The sequence below is a fragment of the Tenrec ecaudatus genome, chromosome 4 (assembly GCF_050624435.1).
Source record: "Tenrec ecaudatus isolate mTenEca1 chromosome 4, mTenEca1.hap1, whole genome shotgun sequence".
Taxonomy (NCBI): Eukaryota; Metazoa; Chordata; class Mammalia; order Afrosoricida; family Tenrecidae; genus Tenrec; species Tenrec ecaudatus.
In genome coordinates, this window is record NC_134533.1 from 70,834,567 (window position 1) to 70,861,926 (window position 27,360).

Sequence of the window (27,360 nt, forward strand, 5' to 3'; positions counted from 1 at the left end):
ATGAGGGTTCATTCTGGACAGCCGTTTCCTCGGTGTTCTCTACAGAGTGGTCCTGGGGGTGGCAGGTGGCTCTGTGGTCGTCTGAGTCCTAAGACTCTGAACCCGGTAGACATTACAGAATGCTCTGCAGAAGTGCCTGCCATGATGAGACCAAGTCTTGCTCTCCTCAAGTCTCAAAGAGAGAGGGGGTTTGGTGCACGGTGCTAAGTGCACTACTAGTTGTCTTGCTTTTTGAATATTGACATTTGGGGGGACAGGGAGAGTCAAGGGACATACCATTGATATTTCAGCAATAAACCAGACCAAAAAACAAACCCCACTGCCATTCAGTCCATTCGGACTCACAGCGGCCGCTAGGGCAGGGTGGACCCGCTCCCGTGGATTTTCAAAGCTGTAACTCGATACGGAAGTAAAAAGGCTCATCTTTTGCCCGCGGAACCACTGGGGGTTTCAAAGTGATTTCAGCAACCGTTCCAGTAAAATTAAAGATTTCATCGGGTTTTGCCCAGCATGAAACAAAAGTCCAGACATGCCTGGTGTCTTGGACAAATCTAACCCTGTGGTTGACCCGTCAGATGCTTAAACAGGGGGCTCTCCGTGGTCAAGTGGGTCCATGTGCATCGCTGCAAACCGAAAGACTGGAGGTTCAGAGACACCTTGGAAAAGGCCTGGCACTCAACTTCAAAAAAAAAAAAAAAAGGCCATTGTAAACCCTGTGAGCCAATGATTACATACCATGAAGCATGCTATCAATCCACTGGATCATACCTCACTCACTGCCCTCCCGTCGTCAACTCTGACTGCAGCAACCCTACGGGGCGGGGTAGAATGCCCCCGGAGACAGCACATCTTTACAGGAATTGAAAGCCTCCTCTTTCTCCAGCAAAGCGGCTGCTGCTTGCGAACTTCTAGCCTTCAGGTTAGCAGCCCACACATAAACCACTGCACCACCAGGGCTCCAGATTGTGAGAGAGAACTTCAAAAAGCTCCTGGGGAAATGCCACATTATCTTTTATTTTCATTTTTCCATCAATTTTTTAAAGCCCCCCCCCCACACACATAGATATTGATGAGCCAGTGCAAGTTTTTACCAAAATAAATGAAAGCAACAACCCCATGGAGCACAGTCCAACCCTGTCTGACCCACGGGGTCCTCATGAGCCACAATCAACTCACCAGGAACTGGTTTAAAACGTTGTTAACACCCTCCGTCTTTAAAAACAGAACCAAACCCAAAACCTCCCTCTGGTACGTTTGTAACCCCCCTCTCCGTACTCCAGGCAGAGGAACCCTGGTGGTTACACGTTGATCTGTGAATCCCAAAGTCGGCAGTTCAAAACCACCAGACGTTCTGCAAAAGAAAGAAAAAGCTTTCTACTCCTGTAAATAGTTAAGAGTCTCAGAAACTCACAGGGACAGTTCCTACTGGGTCCCTATAGGTGTCCAGGGTCTCTATGAGTCGGCATCCACTCGACGGCAATGAGTTAGGATTTGGTTCGGATAAGCCGATCTCTAATACTGTGAAAAAGACCTTGTCTCTAGAAGAAGAAACCAAATCCATAAAATCACAAGTGAAAAAAGGAAAACAAACTTCAAACTATTATGCACAACAGAGGGGAGACCTGGGCTCTTCATACAGAAGCCTCGGGCCTGCGGGAAGCGTCAGATCAAGTCTGTGGAGAGTGCTTGCTGAAGATGGAGAAGAAACCTGAATAAGAACTGGATGGCTAAAGAAGAAACCAGAAAATCGACATACAGATCGTCTTAAAAATCTCCAGGCTGCAAACAAACCTCCGCTGAAGTGCAGATGAAACGCTCCAGGAAAGAGGACGTGAAGTGACTGAATTTTGTCAAGAGAAAGAAATGCAGGTCCGGGAGACATTATGCGCCCGGCAGCTAGGTCATTACTTAGAGCAGGAGGAGAGTGGAGATCTTTAGTAAGCTGCCAATGACCTTGAAGCAAAGCTAAAAAGAACTATTTGTTCTGCTCAAAGTCAATTGTCTCTCCTTGATCTGAAAGCTCATGATCGTTAGTTGAGCATACCACCCGCACAGGATCATAGAAATAACACTTACATTTGAACTTCCGAATTAGGTCCGCACGCAGGACACAGTTGGAGGATTTTGCTCTTCCTCCACCTCTAGCATGGGACGCTGTTTTCTTTGAGACAGAGAGGATTCACACCCCTCCCCTGGCTTTCCTCCCCTCTGCCCTGTTCCTGCTCCTCTCCCTCCCTCCTGGTCTAGGGATCCAGGAGCACCAGTATTTCTGCCTGCCCAAGGAGTGTCATGCTCCTCAGCCTACCTCATGAATTGGTGTTTTCCTGGGACACCCCACTCTCACTCCTGCCATCTAGAAAATGGAAGTGAATTGCCACATGACCCTTCTAAAAGTTCGGAAACACTACCAGGTCCTCAAGTATACCCAAAGTTATACTTAAAAATTCCCAAAGGTGTTTTTCAATTAGCTATGTCTTCTTAGTTTAAAAGCTCTTTCTATGAGAATAAAAATTGCCCAATTGAAAATAGACAAAAGATTGGAATAGATGTTTCTTCAAAGAAGATATACAAATGATCGATAAGCACATTAGTCACTGGGAAATGCAAGTCAAAATTACAATGAAATACTAATGACTTCACACTAAGTGAGAAAAAATCCATGAGGATGACTCGAATACAAGGAGAGACGATAACAACTGTTGGCAAGTAGATGGAAAAACCAGGACCCTCAGCCTACGCAGATGGGATTGCAAACGGTGCAGCCACGTTGGTACACAGTGTGGAAGTTCTTCAAATACTAAACACAGAGGTATCATATGACCGAGCAATTCCACTATTAGGTATATACCCAAGAGAAAGGAAAACATATATACACATACAAATTGTAAATGAATGTTCTTGGACGTATTCTTTTTTTTTTTTTAATCATTTTATTGGGAGCTTGTACGACTCTTATCACAATCCATGGCAGTATTATGCTTAATTGTCCCAAAGTAGAAACAATTTGATGTGTGCCAACTGAAGGATGAATAAAATGTGGTCTATTAATAATTTTTTTCTAATTTTTTTCATCAAAAAAAACCAAATGAGGTACATGTTACAAAACAATCCATCTTGAAAAACTTCTGCTAGGTGAATTCAGCCAGTCACTAAGAAGGCATGTTACATGATGCCACTGATATGAAATGTCCACTATGGGCAAATCTGCAGGGACTAAAAGTAGACTAATAGTTGCCAGCGGATGGGGTCAGGTTGGGTGGAGGGCTGAGGGAAATGGGGGTCACTGCTGAAGGCTTTGTTGGGGGTGAAGAACATGACCTTACTTGATTGTGCGATGCCCGCACGACTCTAAATATGCTCAAACGCACTGCACTGTGCACTCTAGAGGTTGGATTTTATGTTCTGTGACTTCTATCTCAATATAGTACTTTAAGAACATTTTATGTGAGCGGTTTTACTTTTGCTCAAATGGTGTGTTACAACATTTGGAATTTCTTTAGTCAAAAGATAGCCTTTATGTTATTTTCATGACACTAGAAAGGAGTAAGTAGTTCGTCTATTTGAATTTGAGCTCTGAGCTCTTCATCGACCAGAGGCGTTCAGTCATCATAGAAATAGAAAAGTGAAAAAAAAATAGAAAAGTGTTAAGAGATGTAAGTGAGAGGTCAACACTGAGACACTGAACGGAGTTAGAATTGAGACAAAGAAGGTGAGGTTAAGATCGCCTTTCTTAGGGTAGGGAAAGAGCTCGGGGAGGGAAGGGAGAGCAGAGAGAGGGACAGGAGCATCTCGAGCTCCTGGGCGGGTTCTGAGACCCAACGAGCTGAGTCAGAGAAATCGCAGCTTGTCGGTGAGGCAGTGGGAGACATATAGGGCTCGAGCTAGGGAGGTGCACGTTGACAACAAGAAGGGAGACTTTTTGCTTGCAGCTGCAGGACCTTGTTGTTTCCTGACCTACTCCCTGAAGTGCTGGGACAGGGGCTGCACAACCTGGGCCTGGAAAAATAAGCTCCTTGGAATGTTGGGGCAGAAGATGCATACTCCAATATCTGGAGAGGCTGGAAATGGGGGCTTTGAAGTTCTATCCTCCTGAGGAGCCAGAGAGGAGATGGGGGCTGCCTAGTCCAGATGTGGCCCAAACAGTAAGAGCCCCCAATAAAAGTATTTAATTAAAATAAAATAGAAAAGTGACTTGTTGGTCACCATCCATCTTAGCTGATTAAAGGACCAAGGTTCCCACAGCCAGCACTGCTGGAGTCGCTAGCATGCATCAGCGACTTCCCTCCCCAGTCCCTCCTCCTTCCATAAATCCATGAGACAGAATCTCACGTAGCCACCCTTCAGATCTGGAACTGAGCTCCTCCCCATGTTAGAGTGAGATGGAAAGGGCACCCCTTGGCCAAGGCCTAGGGTTGGGCAAGGAGGAACAAAATGTGTATAAGTGGATGGATGTACAACTCATGACGTGCTCTGCGCACCTTCACCTCAGCACAGTAAGTTCAACACACAAGCAAACCGTTTCCGTGGTGCTTATCATGGCTCTGGGGAAGCGCCAGGCATGATACTGTTAGGTTTCTCTCTGGCCTAAATTTCAGCCTCGGTCCTTGGCTCCCCGTGAGAAAGATTTCATGCCGAAGCCGGGCTCGTGATCCAAGTGAATTTAATGTGAGTTAAAAGAAGTTTCAGGTTTTACGCAGCACCCATAGGATTCCTTTGACCATGTGGCCTGGCAGAGACTGCCCCAGGTCACGCAAGGATCTCTCTCCTCCCAAGAAGATGACCAGACCGCCCAAGCAAGCCAAGACCCTTCTCCCTCTTGTCCCTGCCTTTTCAAGGGTTCTCGGAGGAGGCGTGGTGAACGACCCCAGGTTGATCCCATTGGCTGAATTGCAGTCACCTGGCCCAGGTGGGCTCCTCCAGGTGTAACACCCATCTGGGCCCACGGGCGGGAAAATCCAGCTTTGTCCTTTGCTGGCTCTCCTGGGCATGCGTAAATGGACTTCCCAATTCCCTAGGCTAAGCTACCTAACAATACCACGTGGTGTGTGCGGTTTTTCCTTAAGGAGCGCCTACACCTTTTATCAGAGAAGGTCGCTGACCACCATTTTAGAGACGTGTTGTGAGACCCTGTACAACGGAAGGGAAGCTGCCCCGTTCTGAGCCACCGCTGCACTTGTTATGCCGGTGTTCATTGTGGGAACCCCGAGAGTCTCACTGCCTACACTCCAGGTTCCCATTAATCAGAGGGGTGCACGCTCCTGCAGCAAAAGAAGGCCCGAAGGCTTTACTCCATCTGTCCTTCTGGTCGCCCTGCTTGGAGAAGGCTGCTCTTCCTGGCCTGTTGTGGGCCCTCCAATCCGAGGGCCTCATCTTCTCATGGTCTCGGACGGTTGTTCACTCGGGGTCTCCGTGGCGACGTCCTCTAGTGGACAGCCTATGTCTTCTTCTTGGTCTGGTCTTCCTCTGGAAGCGTGGCTGAGACCGGTTTAGAGACATAGGTAGTGGTTAAATGCTTCCTCGAGGGATAGGTTCGAATCCACCAGCCCCTCTGTGGGAGAAGCCTCAATTGCAGCCCTGGGCACCCTGTGGGGTAAACCCTGGCGTGAACGCCAGCGGGCGGAGGCGTTTGCGGCCTTTGTGCCCAGCATCCTTGGAGAGGTTTTGCTCCAGAATTCTGAATGCTTCATCGATTGCATGTAATCTAGCTCTCTGCGCATCCTGAGCCGCCTCCATCCTTTCTCCCCAGGAGTTGGGGCACTGGGGACAGGGAAAGAGGGGCAGCCCCATTCCTGGAATTCCCGAGGCAAAGGCCAATCATTCCTTGCGGGGGTGGGGGTGGGGGTGGGAGGAAGCTTAAGCAAAGCAGAGTTTTGTTTTTGGCTTATTTTCTTCCACCACGAACTCCTGGAACTGAGGACGGCCTTTCCAACTTCTTGCTGCCCCGGTGGAGAGGGGGAATCTAGGGCTGGCCGTGCCAGGGAGCAGACCGACTGCGGGAAGGCGGCGGCGGCCGAAGGGAACCCGGCAGGGTGCAGGGCGCTGCTCCCTGGGCCTGCGGGGCAGGGTGGAGCTCCGAGGCTAATAGGATCGGCCCGGCGAATCCCCGGGCAAGGCACGCTCTGCACGCGGGGCCCAGGCCCCAGGGGGGCCGGAGGTCAGGATTACAGGGGCCCCGGAGCTGCAGAGGGAGGCTTAAGGAGTCAGGCCCCCTGCAGCCAGGCCTGGGGTGACGGGCACGGCTCCGCAGGGGAGGAAAGAGCCTTAGCACTGTTTCCGAAAGAGGAAGGGCGGGGAGTAGCTCTTCCCTTGGGATCTATCTGGGAGATGAGAGATCCCTGCGGATCACAGACCACTCGTTCTTGCCCAGTGAGCTAAGGGCCAGGGCCAGGCATCAGCGGGAGGGGCTGAGGAAAGAGGACAATTTTGCCCAGAGCCGTGTCCCTCCCCCACTCTTCGCCCCCTCCCCCCTCCCAGCTCCCACCTGGAGCCACCTTCCTGATCCCCTTATCGCTTAAGGCGCTCAGGCAAATAACCCCTGCTGGAGCCTTCTCAGAAATGCTCCCTTGGCCGCCCAGGAACCATGAGCCCTGCAACTCCGGTAAGGACCAGGGGCCGAATGAAGGGGCGTGGGCAGGACAAATGCCCTTCCTAGTGCAGGATATAGAGGTGATCTGGTGGTTCAGTAATACGCTTTGGGCTTCGATCTGCAAGGTCCACAATTCGAAACCACCAGCCGCCACGCGGCAGCAAGAGGAGACTGCACCCGTGCCATCTCAGAGACCCATAGGGGCTAAAATACTACGAGGGTCATAGCCTGGATGGCACTGAGTGAAATATCGGGTGAGAGGGCCTGGAGCCTCGAGGCCTCTTACCTGAATGGCATTCCGTGTTTGCCTAAGTGGGACTCTGAAGCGGAGATATTCAGGGAAGTGATCTGGGAGGGTCAGGTCTAGGTGACAGGTATTCAGAAACAATCTTCTTTGTCCACTTGAGCAAGCCCACCCACCCCCCTCCGCCCCAATCCATTTTTTTTTCCTGGAGGGGCCTTTCCTACCCACAAATGGGACCATCTCTCACCTCATCTTGACATCTAGGCTCCAGCCTCTGTAAGGATGCCAGACCTCTGGAGCACAGCATCCACGGCCTTGCATGCAGTCTCCTTGCAATCCCCCCAGGTTTAAATACCTGTCATTCCCTTTCACCTGTGTTCTTCCATCCCTGCACTCTACCTTCCAAAGACACTGCGATACTGAACTCTCTTCTGGACTTGCTGAGCTTAGGTACTCCTGGAAACAGCTACTCACCTTTAAGATCCCTGTCGGCCTCCTCTGGGGAGCCTTCCTGAACCTCTTGGACAAAAGCAGTCTTTTCTTCCCCACTATGAAACGGAACCCTGTGCCCTAATTGCATCTCTACGAGTTTCGCTCACCAAACTGGGGAAGGGGAATTCGGTATGCTCCTTTGTGCCCAGCCCTAAGTGCCCAGGGCAATGCTTGGCACAGACTGAGCGTCAAGAAAATACGCAAACTTAAAAGATTAGTTTAACTAGTACAGAATATCTGCCGTGCATTAGCTTCTTTAAAAACTACCTATATGGGATCAAATTGAGGGCAGCAACTGGAGAGGTTAGCCAGGAACCTGAGGGGGCCGTGGGAGTGTGTCAGTGGGGAAGGCTGAAGGTCATTAGTGTCCTTGGATTGTACAGGGAGCCACTTGAGTTTTTGTTGGGCATATTGTCAACAGCAAAATAAATATTCAAAGCAAAAAAACTAGGAGATTAGCATCTCCTTTTTTTTTTGTCTAGAAAAAATTTGTAGGTTCTTAAGAAAAAGAACTAATGATTGATGTAATTGGTTCGCCTGAATTGTACACATGAAAAATGTTCAATTGGCAAATGTTATCTATATTTTATATTAATGACAAAAGGAAAAATATGTAAACCAATTGTCTTTCGTTTGCTTTAACAAACATTTATGGAGCATGTGCTTTATAACATTCTTGATGTTGAAGATATTGCATTCATCATCTTATTTGCTTATAATGAGTGTGCATGCATGCATGTATGTTGCTAATTGCATTGCTTAAAAGTATTCTAACTGAAGAGGACAGTGGTCAAACCAGTCTGCTTTGGGGAAGTCAGTGAGCTAGGAAGTCACTTGAATGGTGCCGTTCAATCCCATCTAGTTTATTGAACCAATGATAAGCAAAATGAAAAGTTGAATAGAAAGTAGATGTTTAGAAAATGATCCAATAAAATGATTTTTTTTTTAATGATTTTTAAAAAGAACTTCATGGTAAATGCATGAGCGGTCCCGGAAAGGCTGTGCACTGCCCAGCTCTAGGGCTGCAAACTACAAATCCCAGCATGCCTGGTCAGAGCATCTCTCCACGCCCCGCCTTCTCCCTGGGGGATGGGGCAGGTCCAGGGGGCGGAACCCCAGAGCGCCGCCTGGGGGGTGGAATGCCCCAGGCTCTCTCGGGCACTCAGAGCGCAGGCGCGGCGGGTTGGGTGGCAGCAGCATCAAGTAGCCTCCGCAGTGGCAACATCATCCTCTACAGGTGTAGCCAGGTGGGTGCTTCAAGGGGGCTAGAAAAGGGGTTTGCACCTGGCCCTCTCATGTGCGCTATGCCAGAGCTTGGAGAGGGGAGGGCGCTGCAAGAGAAAGCGCCTCCCGGGCCGGCCTTGCAGTCTAAGTATGCCAGCCCTTGCTACGCAGCAACAGGTGTGAGCAGATGGGGGAGGGGCAGAGGCTCTTGCTGTCATATAAGTTACCCGCAGGGACAAAAGGCCCCTGGATTACAAGTTCCATCACGTATGTGGGCAAGTTGGAGTAAAGATGGTGATCCAGCTAGCAAGTTTATCGCAAGGTGTATGATTGAGAAGCTGTGTTGTATGCGCAGTACTTTGGAAACAAGCCCCTCCCCCCCATTCTGATTAAATTGGTTCTAGGTGCGACCTGGGCTTCGCGAGTTTTAGAAGCTTCCACTCGTGTATTGGAGGAAGCTGGGGCTGCTGGCCCCATGGCTTACTAATCAAGTAGGGCTGATCAGGAGACTGAACCGCTTCAGGTCCCATTCCCTCCTCTGTAAAATGGGAATAAGAACAAGGAGTGTGTGCTGAAAGCACTGGGAACAGTACCTGGCAGGTAGTGCCCAATCAGTGATTGCTGCTGCTTCCCCTTTCTGATAAGTGGGTCCAGTGGTCCCGTGTGAGGGAGGCTTTTCCACCCCCTCCATTCAGGGCTATGATTCTAATGTTCTTGCCTGCCAGTATTAAGCAACTGCAGGGGTTCCCTGTTAAGAGTTCCTCATTCCAGCCTCACTACCTGCCTCATAGATATACTTTTACAGATCTGGAAATGAAGGCCAGGCCAGAGGGGCAAGGAATAGAGACTTGGCCAAGGACATAGAGCTGAGCTTGGGATTCCCACCACCCACCAGCTGCTGCCCCCACAGGGACAGTGTGCCCACCAGTTATCTGCCCAGAGCAGAGAATGGGGAAGAGATAGGCTGCCTCTCCCTTGCTTGTTTACTAACACTCCCCAGAACAGTTCCTCTGGGGGCCCCAGGGGAGGACGGTAGGGCCTGGGGGCTTCTCTCCCGGGAGCTGCTCTGGAACTGTTGATGAGGCCTGTGTGCCTGTGGCTTCTCTGACAGGTCCCGTCCGACTCCGAGCTGGAAAGTCCTTTTGAAGAAATGGCCCTGGTAAGGGGCGGCTGGCTGTGGAGACAGAGTAAGTGAGCTGGACCAAGTCCTTGACTGCCCTTCCCCTCATCCTGGGGTCAGGGGGAGGGAAACTAGGTGTGGGCTTGCCACCATGACTCCTCCTCCTAAATAAAAACCCAACCCAACCCACTGCCACTGAGCTGCTTCCTACCCATGGCAACCCTAAATAGGGTTTCTGAGACTACATGTTTACAGGAGCAGACAGGCTCATCTTTCTCTGAAAGTGAAGTGACTGGTGGGTTTGAACTGCCAACCTTGTGCTTAGCAGCCCTGTGCTGATCCCACAATGCCACCACAGCACCTTTCCCCTAATCAGTCAGTGCCTTTTTATCATTCTTGTTCTATCCACGTCCTGCCTTGAGTCTGCAACTTCCTTCCCAACTCCAACTTCTTGGTTAATTCGCACTTATTCTTCAATACCCAGCTCAAATGTCCCTTTCTCTGGGGAGTCTTCTCCCACTCCCTCTAACCCCCAGCACTGTCCCTGCTGTAGCTACCAAGATTGGTTAGCCTTGTCCCATAATGCCTTGTGTACATACTTATCAAATTGATCCTCCTGCGATACAACTGCTTTGACTCATGTCTCCCTACTTCCCCAGCCTGTGTGCTCTTTAAGGGCAAGAATAAGGTTTGGCCTACTGTGTGTTCACAGAACCTCGGCCCGAGGATGAACCCAGGGCAAAGCACAGAACAAGATGAAAAATGCCTCTTTGCAGTGCTTTGGAAACTGTCACACTCAAAACTCTCTGGCTTTTTGTGTTGTGGTTTCTCATCAGTGTCTGAGGTGCCACAGAGCTCAGGGTGCCAGACCCCCCTCCGACCAGAGTCATGATTTGAACAAGAGTTATGGCAAAGACCCCTAGGCTTAACACCCCACTCTCTTTTCTCAGTTTGGCTCAGTTCAGTAAACACTGAACATAGGTCCTGCCGGGTGCCTAGCCCCATGTGGGCACCTGTGGACTCAGTCTAGAGGAGGGGTCACACTCTGCACAAATTATTGTCACGTATGTTCAGGAGAAGATCGTGGCTTAGCACAGGGCTAGATCTTTACCCTGAAGGAAACTCCATTTTCCACTGAACACATTGATGGCGCTATGTCTCAGGCTGGATGGGAGGAAGACAGAAAGAGCCCCGGCCCACATTTCAAAGGGAGACGAAGGAAGGGGTGGTTATAACACTGGGTGCTGGAGGTGAGGGGACCCTAGCAGTGCACCTGGGCCTCCTGTCCCCCAGCAGACTGGGGTCAGCCTGTCTGGTGGGTGGGGAATATCACACAGGCTCCATCCTCCGCCGCTGGAAGCGGAACTGGTTCGCCCTGTGGCTGGACGGGACCCTGGGCTACTACCACGACGAGACGGCGCAGGACGAGGAGGACCGTGTACTCATCCACTTCAATGTCCGCGAGGTGAAGATTGGCCAAGAATGCCATGGTAAGCTGGCGTCCCCTCCTCCTTGGTCCTGTGACAAGGGTGGAGCCCCACTGTGTCTGAGGACACCTGCAGGTGGAAGGCTCTTTGCAGCTCCAAGAGGACTTCTGCAGAGCTTGGCACTGGGCCTCTACCAACTGACTGAAGCCCCCGTAGAGGCCACCCATTGTATAGATGTGGAACCTTCTAGATGGCAAGAGACTATGGACCAGGAATGCATGAGGAGGCTCAGCCTCATTTAGGGCTCTGTCCACATGACTGGAGTAGGGGAGAGGCCACCTTTGTCTGTAAAAGGAGTCAGTACCCAGTACCTGTGGGTGTGCATGAATCCATCAATCCCTCATTGAGCTCCTACCCATGCTGCGGTCCCAGAGGCCAGCCCCACACAGCACCTGTCCTCTCAGCACCCTCAGCACACGCAGTGCCACCAAGTCCATTCTGCCTCCCCAGGCTGTACGTCTTTACAGAGACAAACAGCGCACCTTTGTCCCTCAGAGCGCTTGGTGGGTTCAGACCATCGACTTTCAGTCAGCAGCACCATGCTTACCCCACTCTGCCCCTGCGCTCCTCTCCAGGCGCTAGGGATTGGGTACAGAGGAAGTGAAATCCAAAGATTCAGTACCTGCTCCAGGGACCCAGAGCAAATCTTGGAATTCCTCATCTAAAGCTCCGGTCCCAACGAGAACCGGGGAGTTGGAAGCTATAGGCAGGGAAAAGGGCAAGGTGGGGTGGCTAAGGAGTCGAGTCAAGTCCCACAGAAAGGATGTGGGGTCAGAGGATGGTGGCAGTGGCAATTAAGCATGGCCCAGAGAAGTCACTCTTGTTGCTTTCTGAGCTTGCTGCTGCTGGTGGTGGTGTGTGTGCATGTGCGCCTGGGCTTTGTGCCCTGTAGAAACCCCCTATATGTCTGTCTGCCTTCAGATGTGCAGCCCCCAGAGGGCCGGAGCCGAGATGGCCTTCTGACGGTGCACCTGCGGGAAGGCTCCCGCCTGCACCTGTGTGCAGAGACCCGGGATGATGCTATGTGAGTTGTCCCCTGGAGAGGAGTGGGTAGGACCATGGCAGTGAAGCCCTAGGTCCCCTGATGGTGGGAAGCGGGCGTGCCCTGGTCAGGCGGGTGTGCCAGTGAGGGCTGCAGACAGTGGTGAGGGATGATGCACAGGAGCTCACAGTAGGGCCCTGGGTGTTGGAGTGACACATCAACCTTAGTGGGCACTTTTGCTGCTGGTGATTGAAAAGGGTAACCTTGCTGCCAAAGAACCCCCTTCTTGCTTCCCTGGGTTAAGATGGCCACAGGCCTGCCCCCTGTAGGGTGTGGGGATAGAGGGGCCTCTGACCTGAGGCAGCCCAGCTCCATGGGGCACCCTGGTGTCACATGCAGCTCCCCAAGCCTAAGGCACCATCAGCACCCTCACATTCTTTCTCTCGGTTGGCCTTTCCCTGTAGGAGAGGGAAAGAAATGGGGTGTGGGGGAGGAGGGGACGCTGAGCTCTGGTAGACAAAGCACAGAGGCGCCTTGTCCACCCTGGCCCTGCGCCACGGCAATCAACAAAGGCCCAATTGTCTGGAGTCCACTGGGCTCCCGGGTCAGAGCTTGGGGACACTGGCTTGGTAGGTTCGGGATGTAGAGGTGGGCTGCAGCCAGGGAAGCTACGCAGATAGGTCAGGCTGAAGCCCACTTAGAGGGCACCCAACCCCACTTCCCATCGTATACACGGGGAACCTTCTAGATGGCAAGAGACTATAGACCAGGAATGAACAGGAGGCTCCAGCCTCATTTAGGGCTCTGTCCACATGACTAGAGCAGGGGAGAGGCCACCTTTGTCTATACCGAGGAGTCAGTGAGGCACTGGGGTGAGAGGCTGCGGGGGAGGAAAGTCTCAACTGTAGTGACCCATCTTCTTGCTCTCAAGCCCACCTCGTGTTTGCTAGTGGGGTTTTCTTTTGCAGAGCATGGAAGACAGCACTGCTGGAGACTAACGCCACACCGGTGAGCCCCCACCCTCCTCTACTCTGGTCCCCACCCCCATCTGCCATGGAATCACAGGTGACTCAGACTCGGTCTCCACCTGCCAGGGTTCCCGTCCAGTGTGGCTAGACTTGGGCAGCCTCAGAGGCCCTGAGTTCCAGGTGGAAAAGCATAGCTGGCCAGCCAGGGGCTCAAAGGCCGCAGAGACAGAAGCCTCCGGGAAGCTTGCTGGAGGGGTGCCATGTGAGCCAGGGGGCAGGAACTAGCTTTTGTGGAGCAACAATCATGTGCCAGGTGTGGTCCAGGTGTTCTCCCAGCCTCTTCTCACCATAACCCTGCAGAGGAGACTGACGTTCAATAATCCATGCAACAAACAGGGACTGACTCGCCGCGGTGTTCCAGGCCCTGTCAAGTGACAGGGAACAGAGGTGAACTGCAGCCTCTTCCCCCTGGGACCTCAGCCCAGTAGGGAGACAGACGTGAACTCGCTGATGACCCTCATGGTAACTACCCCTGGGGGAGGGGAGTGCAATGTGCCAGCCGGGGGAGCCTCCTGATGCAGTTGGGGGTCCAGACCCCGAAAGATACACAGAAGCCAATGGGATGGGCGATGTCGGCTGGAAAAGAAATAGCTTTCTTAGGCAGAGGGGACAGCATATGCAATGGCCCTGAGCAAGGCTTGAGACGGTGGCAAGTGAACAGAAGGTGGGCTGGAGTAATGAACTCCAGGAGTGAGAGGGAGGTGGAGTGGGGTGGTTTGCAGGCCAGGTCATGGGGTCTAGGCTAAGGGTGAAGGCTTCTGCTCAGCGCCCTGGGAAGCCACTGAGGAAGAGGGTCGTAAAATTCGGTCAGATTCAGACTTTTCAAAGGACAGCCTGCTGTTACACAGGTAATGGACTGGGGCAAGAGAGGCCAAGGAATCTCGTTCAAAGGAGGGCAGGTGACAGGCTGGGGCCAGCATGGAGACCTTGCTGGCAGAGACAGGCGGATGAGGACAGACTATTAAGGAGACGGACTCAGCCAGCACTTAGCGCCTGATGTGGGCGAGGGTGGGTTTGGAGAGCTGCCCAGCGCCCGTAGTTCAAGATGGCACAGCCTGGTCTTGGTCCCCATGTGCCTCACTTCCGGTGCTGTGTCTGCTCCTCTCTGAAGCACACAGAGGCCCCCTCATGTAGTGATAAAGCCCCTCGAGAAGTGTGGGGCACTGGGATACATTAGAATCCCCCTCGGGTGCCTCCCTGCTGAGGACCAGGCATGTGCAACACCTGACACTGGTCACATCATTTAATCTTCCAACAGCCCTGGCAGGGAAAAGTCTGGAGGCTGGTATCCTTAGTCCCATTGTATAGACAGGTAAGCTGAGGCTTAGAGAGAGGAAGTGACTGGTCCATAGCTTTGTCAATGGAAAAGCCTATCGGGACCAAGGTCAGTGAGATTTGAGAGGAGGGCAGTATCTGCAGATGGAACTGTGACACAAGCAGGGCAGTGATGTGTGTGTACATGTGTGTACACACATATACATGTGTTGAAGGGTCAAAGGGCTGGCCTGACTGAAGGGTAGTGGCAGAAAGAATGATGAGAGAGATGACCTCTGATGTCCTCAGGGGCCTTCCCAGAGGGTCTGGAGGTCCAGGTGAAGGAACAGGGCTGTCCCAGGCCATAGGAAGTAGTCAAGGGCAGTGAGCAGGGCGGACTGGGAGATTTGGGGCCTGAGTTGGGCCTCCAGGCCGAGGGTGGATTGAGGGAGGTAGAGCAGTGCTCAGCAGCGTAGAGGGACCCAGGGTTGGCTAGAGAAGGTGAGGGCTGACCGTCTGCACTCTGTGACTCTATGAAGCTACCCTGCCCTTCTCTGTCCACCCTCTTGCTGCTCAGCTTGCTCTCTGCCTGTCACCTGATCCACTATTCTACCTCCTGCTGCTGTCCCGCCCCACCACCACCACCCCCAGCCTGGCCCCTCTGGTGGCAGCTTCCTAGACCAGGTGTGTTAGTACCCAAGTCTGCCTGTCTCTGTGTCCACCTCAGTCTGCACATCCCTCAGCCTCAGTGCCTGTGCAGGCCGGACTGGTACTCACAGGTGCATATCTCACTCTGGCTGGAGGCTCCAGGAGGAGCCCTCAGCTGCCTTGGGGTACAGAGAACCTTGGGGTACAGCCAGGGCAAGATTGTTAGGGTGGGGCGCTGGATGTGAAGGCCAGTGGAGAGGGGGCACATCAGAGCTGTATTGACCCCCAGAGACTGGCGATGGTGGGCTAATGCCAGAGACCACAGGTCCTTTCTCTGCAACTTTGGCAAGTCCGTGTCCTTCTCCAAGCCACCCCCGTTCCCATGGGCTGTGGAGGAAGAGAGCACCCCCTCTCCCACCCTGACTTTGGTGGGGTCTGTTAGGAACTGAGTCTCTTAGGGTAGCGAGTGCCTCTGACGCCTCCCTCCCTCCCCCTTCTCGGGTCTCTGTGGCTTGAGCAGGCCCCAGCTGGAGCCACAGTCCCTCCCAGGAGCCGCCGGGTTTGCCCCAAGGTCAGGTGTGTGACCCGTTCATGGAGCCCCTGTAAGTTTGAGAGGCGGATCTGGGTAAGTGCTGGCGTAGTCCTCCCTGCCTCCTCCTGACCGTCAGGATGCGTCTCCCAGGCTAGGCCTGGGCATAGCCCTTCCCTGCTCACAAACCCCCCATGGCTCCCTAGCACCCATGGGACACCAACCCCAGCCCTTGCCACCTGGCCTTCAGTTAGCCTCTCCTGTCTCCTCATCCTCCTTTCTCTAGCCACCACCCTGCTGATCCTCTGTGCCCTGCTGCCCTCCCTCCGTCTCACATGCTGTTCTCCTCCTGAAAAGACCCTGCTTCTCCTCTGCCACCCAGCATTCTTTAAGAGCCACCTCAAAGGCTGGCTGGCACCGCTCAGGGAAGACTTCCAGGAGGCCAGGCCTTATCTCTGCCTCCCACAACCTAGTGCTCAGTACTGGCTTCATTCTGCTGGGGTCTACTTCCTATACTGCCTCCCACAACCTAGTGCTCAGTACTGGCTTCATTCTGCCGGGTCCATCGGCTCTGCTCTTCCAAAGCTGAGCCCAAGACTGGCTGCTCAGCGGCGAGGACAGCCTGTTTTGCCTGCATCCTGGCACACGAAGCTCTCAATCGAAGAGGCCAAAGGGAGTGTTCACTAAGTGAGCGAATGAAGGGAGAGTGAGTGCACACACACACACACACACACACACACACACACGGGCACTCAAGTGACATATTGTGACTCAGTCCATGTCTGTGTTTCTCGCTGCCCTGCAGAGGTTCTGGAAAGTAGGATTGGGGCCTGAATCCTCTCTCTGCCCCGCAGAGCTCAGCACAGGGCCCACTGGGGGCAGATGGGGACCAAGACCAGGCTCGGTGGGTCTCAGTGGGTGTGGCTGGGCTCTAGAATTGTGGACCCAGTTGCTATGGAGGTGATTCTACTCATGGGGGTCTGAGGAGAATTGTGCTTCAAGGGGTTTCTAGGGGCTGAACTTTTGGAAGAAGGGAGCCAGGTCTTTCTCCCCCAGAACCTCTGGGTGGATTCGAATCTCTAACCTTTCAGGCAGCTGCTGAGGACATTTGCCAGTTACACCAAACGGGCTCCCTAGAATCCTTAGGGACTTAAAAGGACAGAGGTTCAGCTCCTGTTTCTGAAAGGTCTAGGTCTTGGGTTGCTATTGTTGTTAGTTGGTCCTGACTCATAGTGACCCTGTGCACCAAGGAACAGACCACCACCCAGCCCCTCGCCCTTCTCCCAACTGTTCTAATGTACGGGCCCATTGTTGCAGCCATGATGTTGGTCCATCTTGTTGAGGGCCTTCCTCCTCTTGGCTGTCGCTCTACTTCACCAGGCACAAGCTCACATCCTGGCCTCTAAGGAGCATTCTGGTTGCACTTCTTCCAAGACAGATCTGTTTGTTCTTTTACCAGTCCATGGCACTTTCAATGTTCTTCACCAGCACCGTAGTTCAAGTGCATCCCATCTTCTTGGGTCTTCCTTTTTCATTGTCCAACTTTCCCATGGTCATAGGTGATGAAAAATATCATGCCTGGGGTCGGGTACACCTGAGTCTTCAAAGGAACCCTCTTGCTTTTCAACACTTTAAAGAGACTTATCCAGAGCAATGCTAGGAAATCTGTAGTTTGAAACATTTTTTCTGGGCGAGTGTATGCACTGGTTACACAGCCCTGGGTCTGTTAGATTCTCACGCTGCCTTGGGAGTGGGCAGGACAGAAAGGAGTGTCTCCATTAGCAGACGAGAAACTGGAAGCTCTGAGAGGTTACATAACCTGACCAAGGCCACCCATTTCCTCAGTGGCAGCGCTGGGACCCCCAACTCTGCATTCTGAGGCTTCTCCCTTCACCATAGGATACAACTTTGTTTAGAGGGAAGGATTCTTAAAAACAGAACTTCAAGGGCTGAAAACCTAACTATACCCAAATTTTCTGATGGAGGTCAGCTTTGCATGTGACCCCTGATTGGCTGGCATTGTCCTTACCCACAGAAGGGATTGGGCTTTCATAGGGTAGGGAAGAGGGGAAGGGGAGGGAATTGGCGATCAAGCTCTAAGGTTCCATCCCTGAAGTCCCTGGGGGCTGCCTGTTGCCAAGTGAACTACATGAGTTTGCCTTTGGGCCTCCCAGGCTTGGCGGGTAGAGACGGGAGCCCCAGTGGGCCGTGAGCTGGTGTTTTCCACCCTCCCCAGGGCCTCCCAAAGCCGCTGGTTCTCTGCAGCTACAGGGCAGGTGGATACTCTGTGGAACTCAGTTCCCTACTGCTTTGAAGGCTTAGATTCCTGTGACCCATCCTAGGCATTGCGCACAGGTCTGGCCACCTCTACCAGCTGCCCTCCTGCCTCCCTCTTAGGGAAAGGATGCAGTGAAGTGAGCCACTTGAGACCACAGACCCATAGCATGGTTTATCCGAGCCTTTTGTACTGCTCTTGGACTCTTCCCTGTCTCTAACTTGAAATTGGACTCAAAGTTGGGTGACCTTGGCTCTAATCCTGGCCCTGTCTTGGGTTCCCTTGAGGTAAATTCAATAGACATGTAAATACCAGGTGCCTACCCTCTGGTTGTTTCTGTCCAATCTGGCCTGATGAGACGTAATCGCTGCCCTTGAGGGCGGTGGGGAGGGGTGACTCACAAACACTCATGAAGACACAAGGACCGTGCGATCAGTGTTGTGCTGGAGAAAGCCCAAGTGCTGCAGGCTCTCGATGGGACCCCAACTGAGTCTGAGGTTCCAGAAGAGTGACACAGGAATTGCATGTAAAAGGCAAGGCAGGTTGTTGAAGGAAACAAGAGAAGGGAAGTGCTGAGCAAAGGCACCCAGACAGAAGATCACGTGGTGTACCTGGAGAACTTTCTTTATTGCTAATCTTCTCGACAAAGATGCCATCATATGTCTGCTTCAACCTGCCACAGTCTGGGTTCTCCCCCAAAACCACTTGTCTGAAAATGTTTATTCCAAGTTACCACTACCAAATTGCCCAGACCAATGGCTTACTTTCCTGATGTGGGCCACAAGGAGGGACACACTTGTCTTTTCAGTAGACCAGTCACGAGGCTGGTGGCTGATGCAATCTGAAAGCAAGTGAGAAGACATGGTTGGCAACCTGATCTTTCTGGTCAGAGTGCATGCTGGGGCATTCCCAGAGAACAGCAGTTACCAGGGAAAGTGGCAGCTTTGGGAGATTTAGAGATGATGTCATCCCTCTGAAATGGCCAGAGTTTGAGGTAGTGGAACCTCTCAGAGGAGGGGGACCCTGCAGGTGTGAAGATATGGGATGGAAGGGGGCTAAAAGGAAGAAGCCAGGAGAGAAGGGGAGCCTGGTCCCCTATGGGTAAGATGAGGGTACTGGATGGGAACTTCCATTTAATTCAGCACAAATGTGTGGGTTCCTGCTGGTGACAGACATGGGGGCAGATGTGGGGTCTGCTAGGAACAAGAGGTACAAGCAGACTGCAGAGAGCTCAGGAAGAAAGGCTTCTTTCTGAGACCGGATCCCGGGAGGCAAAAGACCGTAGACATTCCGCTGAGTCCCAGAAGATGGGAGGTAATAATGCTTGCCTAAAATTAGAGGTGGCATCATGTGGCGCTTTCTTTAGAATCGGGTAGATGGTAGATGCTTGGTAACACTTGAGTTACTTCCACTTCCTCCCTCTCTCACTCTGGTCTACTTCCTGGGAGTGGTGCTGACTAGAGACCCTGACAAGCGCAGAGAAATCACTGGGTCTCTCTAAGTGGAACTATCGCAGAGCTGTTAGCGAATACGAGGACACTTCAGGAAGTTTGGGTGGAAAGAGAACGGGGTTTTTCCATGAATGTTTGCAGGCTCCTCGTGTTAAGACTAGGAAGCAATGTTGGGAGCCATGGAGAATTTTTGAGCTGCGGAGGCTAGGGTGGGAGAACGGGCACCACTGGGAGCTGGTGCAGGGGAGGTCAAGACAGGTGATAAAGCCTTGTGGGGACTCGGGAACTCTTCCAGGAGCTCGATGCTTTTTTATTTTTTATTTTAAATATTTTCCAAATTTATAAACTATCGTTTCCAATTATTATTACTTTTAACGAGCCCATTTCTAAGTTCCGGGAAGCAGCTCTGTGGGACCCAGAGGGCTCTGAACCCCTGGGGGTGTGGGGGTTGGGAGGAGGTAGGGGACAAACCCTGGCCAGGGAGCTGCTCCATCAGTTAACCCAGCGGGGCTCCCCAGGTGCGCGTCTACAGCCCGTACCAGGATTACTACGAAGTGGTGCCACCAAACGCGCACGAGGCCACCTATGTCCGCAGCTACTACGGGCCGCCCTACCCAGGTATGTCTTCCTCGCCCCGGTGTCGCGCCCCTCCCTGCCCCCTATCATTCCAGTAATGACCTTGGATTACACTCTCCACCCCCTAAACTTTTCCCCACCGAAGCCCGGGCCGGTCGCGACGCCTGGCGGCTAGTGCAGGAACAGCCGCTTCCTTCCCGCGCCAGCGACGGCCAGCCAGCCCGCTGGAAAGTCCGGGAGCCTGGCGGGGACCTCGTTCTAACCGAGCCCTGGTACCCTGGGTGGGTCAGATGTGGAGGGGCCGGCAGGCATCGTTTGCCCCCTTGATGAATGGCTCTCCCCGCAGGCCCCGGCGGCGTGACGCACGTGATCGTGCGGGAGGATCCCTGCTACAGCGCGGGCGCCCCACTGGCCATGGGCATGCTCGCGGGGGCTGCCACGGGCGCCGCGCTCGGCTCGCTCATGTGGTCACCCTGCTGGTTCTGAGCACAGGGTCCCAGCGCGGGAAGCCCACCCTGCCTCCGCAGACATCTCTAGACCGCTCTTCCTCCTGGACACGACTCCTCTCCCAGCCCCGCAGTGGACACACCATCCCAGTCCTGCGCCACTTGGCCCCTACCACTTTTCCCTAGTGCCTCCGAGAAGCTTGGAGCCCCAATCCCCCCATGCCAAGAAGCTATTGTTTCACAGGTACCAACATTTCCCCAATTCTCTACTTACCATGGTCAAACACCCAGAAATTCCTGACGGACACAGATGGCGGTATTCTGCGGCCTGTCCCCAAACACACGCACCCACGTATGTGTTTCAAGACACAACATAATTTGACTTCAGGCCCTCCGGACTCTGGAGTCACCCTCCTCCAAGCGCTGCTGGCCTGATGGGGAAACTACATTTGACATGTGATTACATTTGACGAGTTGTCAGCCCTTTGTCAGGAATGCACAGTAGGCAAGAGTGGGAGTGGGGACCACACAGTAACTGCTGGCTTGCCTTAGAAATTAAAAGGCGGTTCACTTGGATTGGGCTGAGCTGGGCCTCCAGGCTCAAGAGCTTGCTGGGTAGGGAGTTTATGGACGAAAGCTTCATGAAGGCGTCTGTGACGTATTGCCTATTATTTGTATCAACACACACTCATAACCCACTCATTTCCCGGGTTTAACTCTACCCTAATATCACCAACTTCCCGGGCCTTTTCCTTCAATGGTCAGGTAAGCATTTGGGACCTCCAGCCTTACCTAAGAAATTGCCTCCATCAGGAAATGACTTTTTCATCACCAAAACGTGGCCCTTAAACCACAGCCATCAGTCTTGGTCTCTTCCATTGCTCTGGGGTACAGTGGTGTGCCTTTTGGAGAATAGTTGTGTTCACATCTGGGGCCTGTTTCCCCCTTTCCCACCCTGAGGTCCCTTGTGTGTCACTGCAGGTGGCCCAGTAATCCATTTCATTACCTTCCAGCCCCTCCCTTGTCCCCATCACCAATGGAAATGCTAATGTGGTCGCCATCCAGTCTCTGTTCCCATCAGCACTAGAAATGCTAACACACCTGCCCAGTCGCCAGAGTAGCTGGCTGAAGATTCCCTGCCCATGGGGGCTCCACTGGCTGTTGCAGACCAATAAAGGTGTGGATGGCTCTCGTTCAGGCTTTTGCTCTATTTATTCTCACCGGAGGCTCCCGGGGGCATCTTCATGACCCCAGCAAATACCAGCACCTTCTCTGGCCTGGTGCGGAGGGTGGATTCTGAAGTCATATTTCCTGAGGAATTTGGGTTGTCACTTAATTTTTCTGGATCTTGGTACCCCCATCAACAAGGTAGCAGTTGAAACTGGCCAGGGGCTGGAAGAGAGCCTGCCAGGTCTTGGTACCTGAGCTGAGGATGATCCAGGCCAAATCTTGCATGCTTTCTGAGGAGTCCTGTTCTGAGAGGTCTTTTGCAGCTCTGGTTCTTCAAGGTCACTCACCAGGAGGTACTGCACACCAGGTCCATCCTGAGGCTGTCCAACTCTACACTAAACGTCTGCACATACATACTTTGGGGATGCCAGCAGTGGGAGCTCACCAATACCAGAAGTATGACTCAGTTTCAAAACCAGATTCCTAAAGCCAGAAAGCTAAGCTGGAAAGGACCCTCATGCCCTTTGAAACTGGAGCCTCCCTTTTAACTAAGGATCAGGGGGGGAATTAACTTCTCAATTTCCATCCCTTGTGAGGCAGTTCAGCCTATGGGGCATCCAACTACAGTGAGAGCTTACGATGATCTGCTTCCTGTGTACTCTCAGGTGTTGCATTACAGCTCTATCTCCAGGTCCCAGTGCCTTCTAGTGCTAAAAACTTCCAAAGATTTGGAAACATCTGGTCTTCAGAAGACTTCGTTGTCAGGAACATAGCTCAGCTAGCCCATCCCCCCTACGCCTAGAGCACAGCACCTGGAGGTTTGAACTTAAAAAAATTTTTTTTATTGGGAGCTCTTACAGCTATTATAACAATCCATAATTCAATTAGATCAAGCATAATTGTATAATTGCTGCTACCATTCCCCTATAATTCTGTTATTCGTCCCCTCAAATGGTAAGCTCTAATAAAGAACTACAGGATAGCTTTGTTTCATCAGTGCTATATTGCACCCTGGATATGTCACCCATTCCGTGAGGGACTGTCCAGTTATCTTACAGGTGGGTTTTAGGTTTCCACTTTGTCTACACTCCTTCATATCAACTTTGTTTTTGAACTTCTGATACCTATTTCTGTTGATACCTCATGATGACACAGGCTGGTGTGCTTCTTCCATTTAGGCTTTGTTGCTTCCCTGCTAGATGGTCACAAGTTTAATCTCAGACGCTTTATCTTTTAATAGCTGGGCACCACACCAACTTTCTTCACCACATTTGCTTATGCCCCCATATTGTCTTCAGCAATCAAATCAGGAAGGTGAGTATTATTAGAACAAGAGGATTGGTCACAAGTCTTGGTCAAAGTCACAAATTAAGGCCCCGGACATGCCAAGGATGGGTAAGCGTGCTGAATAGAGTTCCACTGTAGTGCTGTCATCCCTGTTCCAGTGTGTGATGGGGAGAGGTAGCCAGCTGCTCCCTAGGTGGTTCCTGTCACCTCACATCCTAGTCTGTGTGAACCCATTTGGAAACACTGACGAGAAATGATGCATGGTGTTTTCCCTTTACTATCCAAGCGTTTCTTCATGTCATCACCATGCCCCTGCCCCTGCCCAGAACATGAATGCACCACACTTTACAGAAAGGCTGGGTAATCAAACGTGGTTCAGAGATGAAAATTCCGATTTCTGTAATCCCACACTTTAAACCTTTTATTCAATACCCTACAGCCCCCAACACACACAAGCAGCCAGCTGTTTGGCGCAAGTGTCTCCTAGTGTCTACTTCTTGTTTTCCTTTTGTTCTGACTGTTCCCTCTACCCCAACCCCCCAAATTCTCCCACCCCCACCCCCAGATTAAAAAACCTTTATACTTCTACCACATGCTTTCCATTTGCCTGATCGGACAGAGTATTAGGGCTGTAAATGGATCTTCAAGATACAATTTGCTTCAGAATCTCTCCACTACTAAGAATGCAGCATAAAATTTTAATTATTCCAGCCGTCTAAGACAGATTTTTAATTATTCATACACACATTAAGACAAACACTAATCCTTACAGACAACACAGTTTAAACTAGAGGTGACACAAGAGCCACATCAGACCCACACTTTGTGTTTTGTTTGTTCAGCATAGTGTCCAAAAAAGTTGGAATCAAAATGGTTTCTACATTCTCACCTGAAGATTACAAGTAATGGATAGTGGAACATAAAAAGACAGCATTAAGTATTAATGTGGAAGAACTGGAAATCTGATACACTGCTGGTATGAGTGAAAATGGGTATAACTACTGGGAAAGGCAAACCAAGGATGATTTTTGATCCATACATTCTAATCCTAGAGTACAATCAATAGAAATGCCACAAACACACAAAAAGTTATGTTCAATGCTACACTGGAAACAATTCCCATAAAAGAATATATCTATTGGTATATTCACAAAACAAATAATATTCAACAATGAGAATTATAAATCCAAAACAAGATATAAAAATATGGATAAAACCTCAAATACAAGTCGGAATTATTCTTGTATCTTTTGAGTAGTGCAATGATATGGTAATAAAGATGCAAATTATAATCCCAAGAGTAACCACTGAAAAAAGCATTTTTTTTTTAAAAAAAGCATTTCAAAGAGGTTAAATGAAAACCAAAACAAAGCAAAATGGAAATTATTCAAAAACATGAGCCATGCAGAAAACAAACAGCAAAATGACCAAACTAAATCCAAACATATATTTTTTAAAATCCAAACATATTAACATTAAGCATATATGAGCTAAAAGCAATAATCAGTAAACTCATTAGACTCTCACAAGCACTACCCAACCCTATGCTTTATACAAAAATGCATGAGGAAACACAAAGACAGCAAAGGTGATAAAGCAGAAGGCTGGAAAAGGGTATACTGAATGTTCAGTAGGTAAAGAAAGGTGGAGTAGCTATTTTAAAGTTAATCAAGACAAAAATTATGACCAGAAATGAAGACAATTTATAAAGAAAAACAGAGAACATAAAAAAGACATAAGCACTACAAATGCACACATGCTAGTAACAGATTTAAAATGCAACATGGATTGAACTAAGAGATAAATTATCATTATATTGGGATATTTTAATACCAATGTTTCAGCATTTTTAGTAATTAGTAGAGACAAAATTCATAAGAATATAGAAAATTTAAACATGAATCAGACTTAATGGACATTTAACACTACACCTAATATAAATACATAGTACTTTCTCAGTGTACATGAACAATGTGATCAAGATGGACTGTAAAATTGGTTCAAAACACAAGTCTCAACAAATTTCAAATAAAACCTTTCAGAATATTTTCTCAGACCACAGAAAAATCAAATTAAAAATCAATACAAATATCTAGAAAAGCTTCAAATATTTGGATATGAAACATACTTCCAAAAAACATAGGTTAAAAAATCACAGGGAAAATATTAAAATCTTGAATTAAAAGGAAATTTATAATTTTAAATGTTTATAATAGGAAGAAAGGATTATAAATTAGTAAGTTAAATCGCTGTCTTAAGAATCTAGACAAAGTTGCTGGGCTGCTAATGAGGGGCTGGTGATTGTGGACAGAGCATGTCTTTCAGGATCCTCCACCCAGTCCCTGTGTAGCCTGAAAGGCTATTACAATTTCCATATGATCATCACCTGCAGGTTTCCTTAGAAGGTTCTCAAGCACACAAAGAATCATCCTGACATTGCAAACAAATTGGCTACTTGTCTCTTCCATGCTCGTCACCAGGTTCCTTGGACTGAAATCAGTCATCTCTCAAGATGTGATGATAAGAGTTGTCTGAGCAGGATGTTGTTCATCAAAAGAGGTACCTTAGCCTAGAGACTCAGATGGAGTGCACCCAGCAGTGTCCTCCTTGAGGCAGACTGGGAGAGAGATTTGTGGGAACAAAGTAGCACCCCATTACCTACTGCAAGCCACATAGTTATGGAACACAAGAGTAACCTGGCTTCAGGCCTGAAAGTCCCCAACTGCCACCGTATGTTCTGCCATGGAACGGCGACGGAAATGTAGTTAATAAACATCTCATCAAATGCCAGACGAAGATGCTTACTTCTTCCTGCTCCAGTGGGTTCATTTGTCTCCTACTCTAATTATAAAAATATAAACTAACTTTCAAAAAGAAATGTAAAGAGGAAAATTAAACTAAGTAGGGAAATAGAGAACTGAAATAATAAAATGGAAAACAGGTGAACTGAAAAAAATTTAGAGTTGAACCTGGGCTGAGGACTAATCAGTTGAAGTGCAAAATCACAAATTAACAGTAAAAAAGATGAATAATTCTGTGCAAGTAAATTTGACAATTTAAGTGACGGGGACAAATCCTTTGAAAACTTAAAAAACAGAGGAAGGATCGTCCCTGACGTACACAAGGTTAGCATAATATGCTGAAGACTCTCTGGAAATGAAAACCATCTATGGACATACCACCCTGAATGCATGTCATCTCAGGAAATTATAAGCATAACAAATTTTAACAAAACACTAGCAAACTAAATCCATACATGTAAAGCCAAAACCCACTGCCACTGAGTTGATTCTGACTCTCAGAGGCTCGGTACAGGATTTCACCGCTGTGAATCTCTGGGGGCAGACAGCCTCACTGTTCTCCTGCGGACCAGCTCGTGGTTTTGAATCCAATGCTTACCCAACATCACAGAAAAAGATAAATCAGCTGACCAGGTATGTTTATCTCAGGTACAAAAGGTTGTTTTAACTTCAAAATTTAACAAAATTAACCATTCTGCTTAATGAGTACAGTGTTTTTGCATAGGTGATAACACTTGTTACACAGTGGTGATGGTTGGAAATATAGTCAATGTACTATGCTACTGCACTGACCACCCACAGCTGGCTAAAATGGCAGGTTTATGTATGCTAACAACTTTCTATCACTGTGATTGTTAACACAATAAAGGAGAAATATGATTAACTAAATCGACATAGATTATTTCAATACCACTCACACAAAAATGAGTCAGCATAGTAAGTAGAGAAGGAAGTGCCCTCACTCTGATAAAGAGCATCCATATGAAGTGAAATCAAATCAGTTTAAAAAAAGTCACAGAAGGGATAAAATATTTACAAAACATTATCTAAAAGGACATGAATCCAAACCAAAGAACTCTTAAAACTTCAAAAGCAAGCAAAATATGCCAACCAAAAGATGGGCAGTTATGAACAGATGCCCCACCAAAAACACATTGTTGACAAACAGGCATATGAAAAGTTGCTGCAAACTAAAACAATGAAAAAGCAAGATATTACACACTTACTAAAACACCGCCCCCCTGCACACACACACGCACACAAAACTGGAAGAAACCAAGATGCCCTTCAGTAGAATGGATAAACAAAATGTGGTACAGCATGAAATATACAGTATTAGTGAGAGAAATGAGCTTAAAAGCTACAAAAAGACATGAACTTGTAAGTACATGTTGTTAAGTGAAAGCAGTTTGAAATTACTACCCCAGAATAGCATTTGGAAAAGTGCAGCTGCAGACAGTCGGAGCCTCCAGGTGATCGGTCAAGCACTCTTCATGGCATCTCAGAGCCACCCAGCAGCCTCGCAGGTGAAAGGCCAAGGGAACTGTCCGCAAAAGGTCACAACCTTAAAAACCTTAGAGGGGCAGTTCTACTCAGGCACAAATATGGTTCACAGGAGCTGAAATAAGACTCATTGGCAAATGCTTTATTTCTTCTTCTGGTTTTTTTGATAGTGAAAAAATCAGTGGTTGCCAGAGGTGGTTATAAGAGGGTTGAAAAAAGGAAGTGCAAGCAATTTTTAGGGTCGTAAGACTATTTTC

The 27,360-nt window shown here is 49.8% G+C and overlaps 1 protein-coding gene across 4 annotated transcripts; it reads left to right on the forward strand.

Moving 5' to 3' along the window:
- The first annotated feature begins 5,843 nt into the window (after positions 1-5,843).
- Positions 5,844-21,537, forward strand: PLEKHB1 (pleckstrin homology domain containing B1). 4 transcript variants are annotated; one of them, XM_075546249.1, is made up of 8 exons: positions 5,844-6,598; positions 8,421-8,569; positions 9,658-9,733; positions 11,004-11,156; positions 12,075-12,177; positions 13,104-13,143; positions 19,839-19,938; positions 20,243-21,537. In XM_075546249.1, the coding sequence occupies exons 1-8, from the start codon at positions 6,556-6,558 to the stop codon at positions 20,380-20,382; spliced, it is 804 nt and encodes a 267-aa protein (XP_075402364.1). In that variant the 5' UTR covers positions 5,844-6,555; the 3' UTR covers positions 20,383-21,537. The 4 variants fall into 4 exon arrangements, with proteins under 4 accessions (XP_075402364.1, XP_075402367.1, XP_075402366.1 ...); XM_075546252.1 differs by lacking the exon at positions 8,421-8,569 and adding an exon at positions 15,586-15,690; XM_075546251.1 differs by lacking the exon at positions 8,421-8,569 and having other exon boundaries at positions 5,844-6,154; positions 6,517-6,598.
- The last annotated feature ends 5,823 nt before the right edge of the window (positions 21,538-27,360 follow it).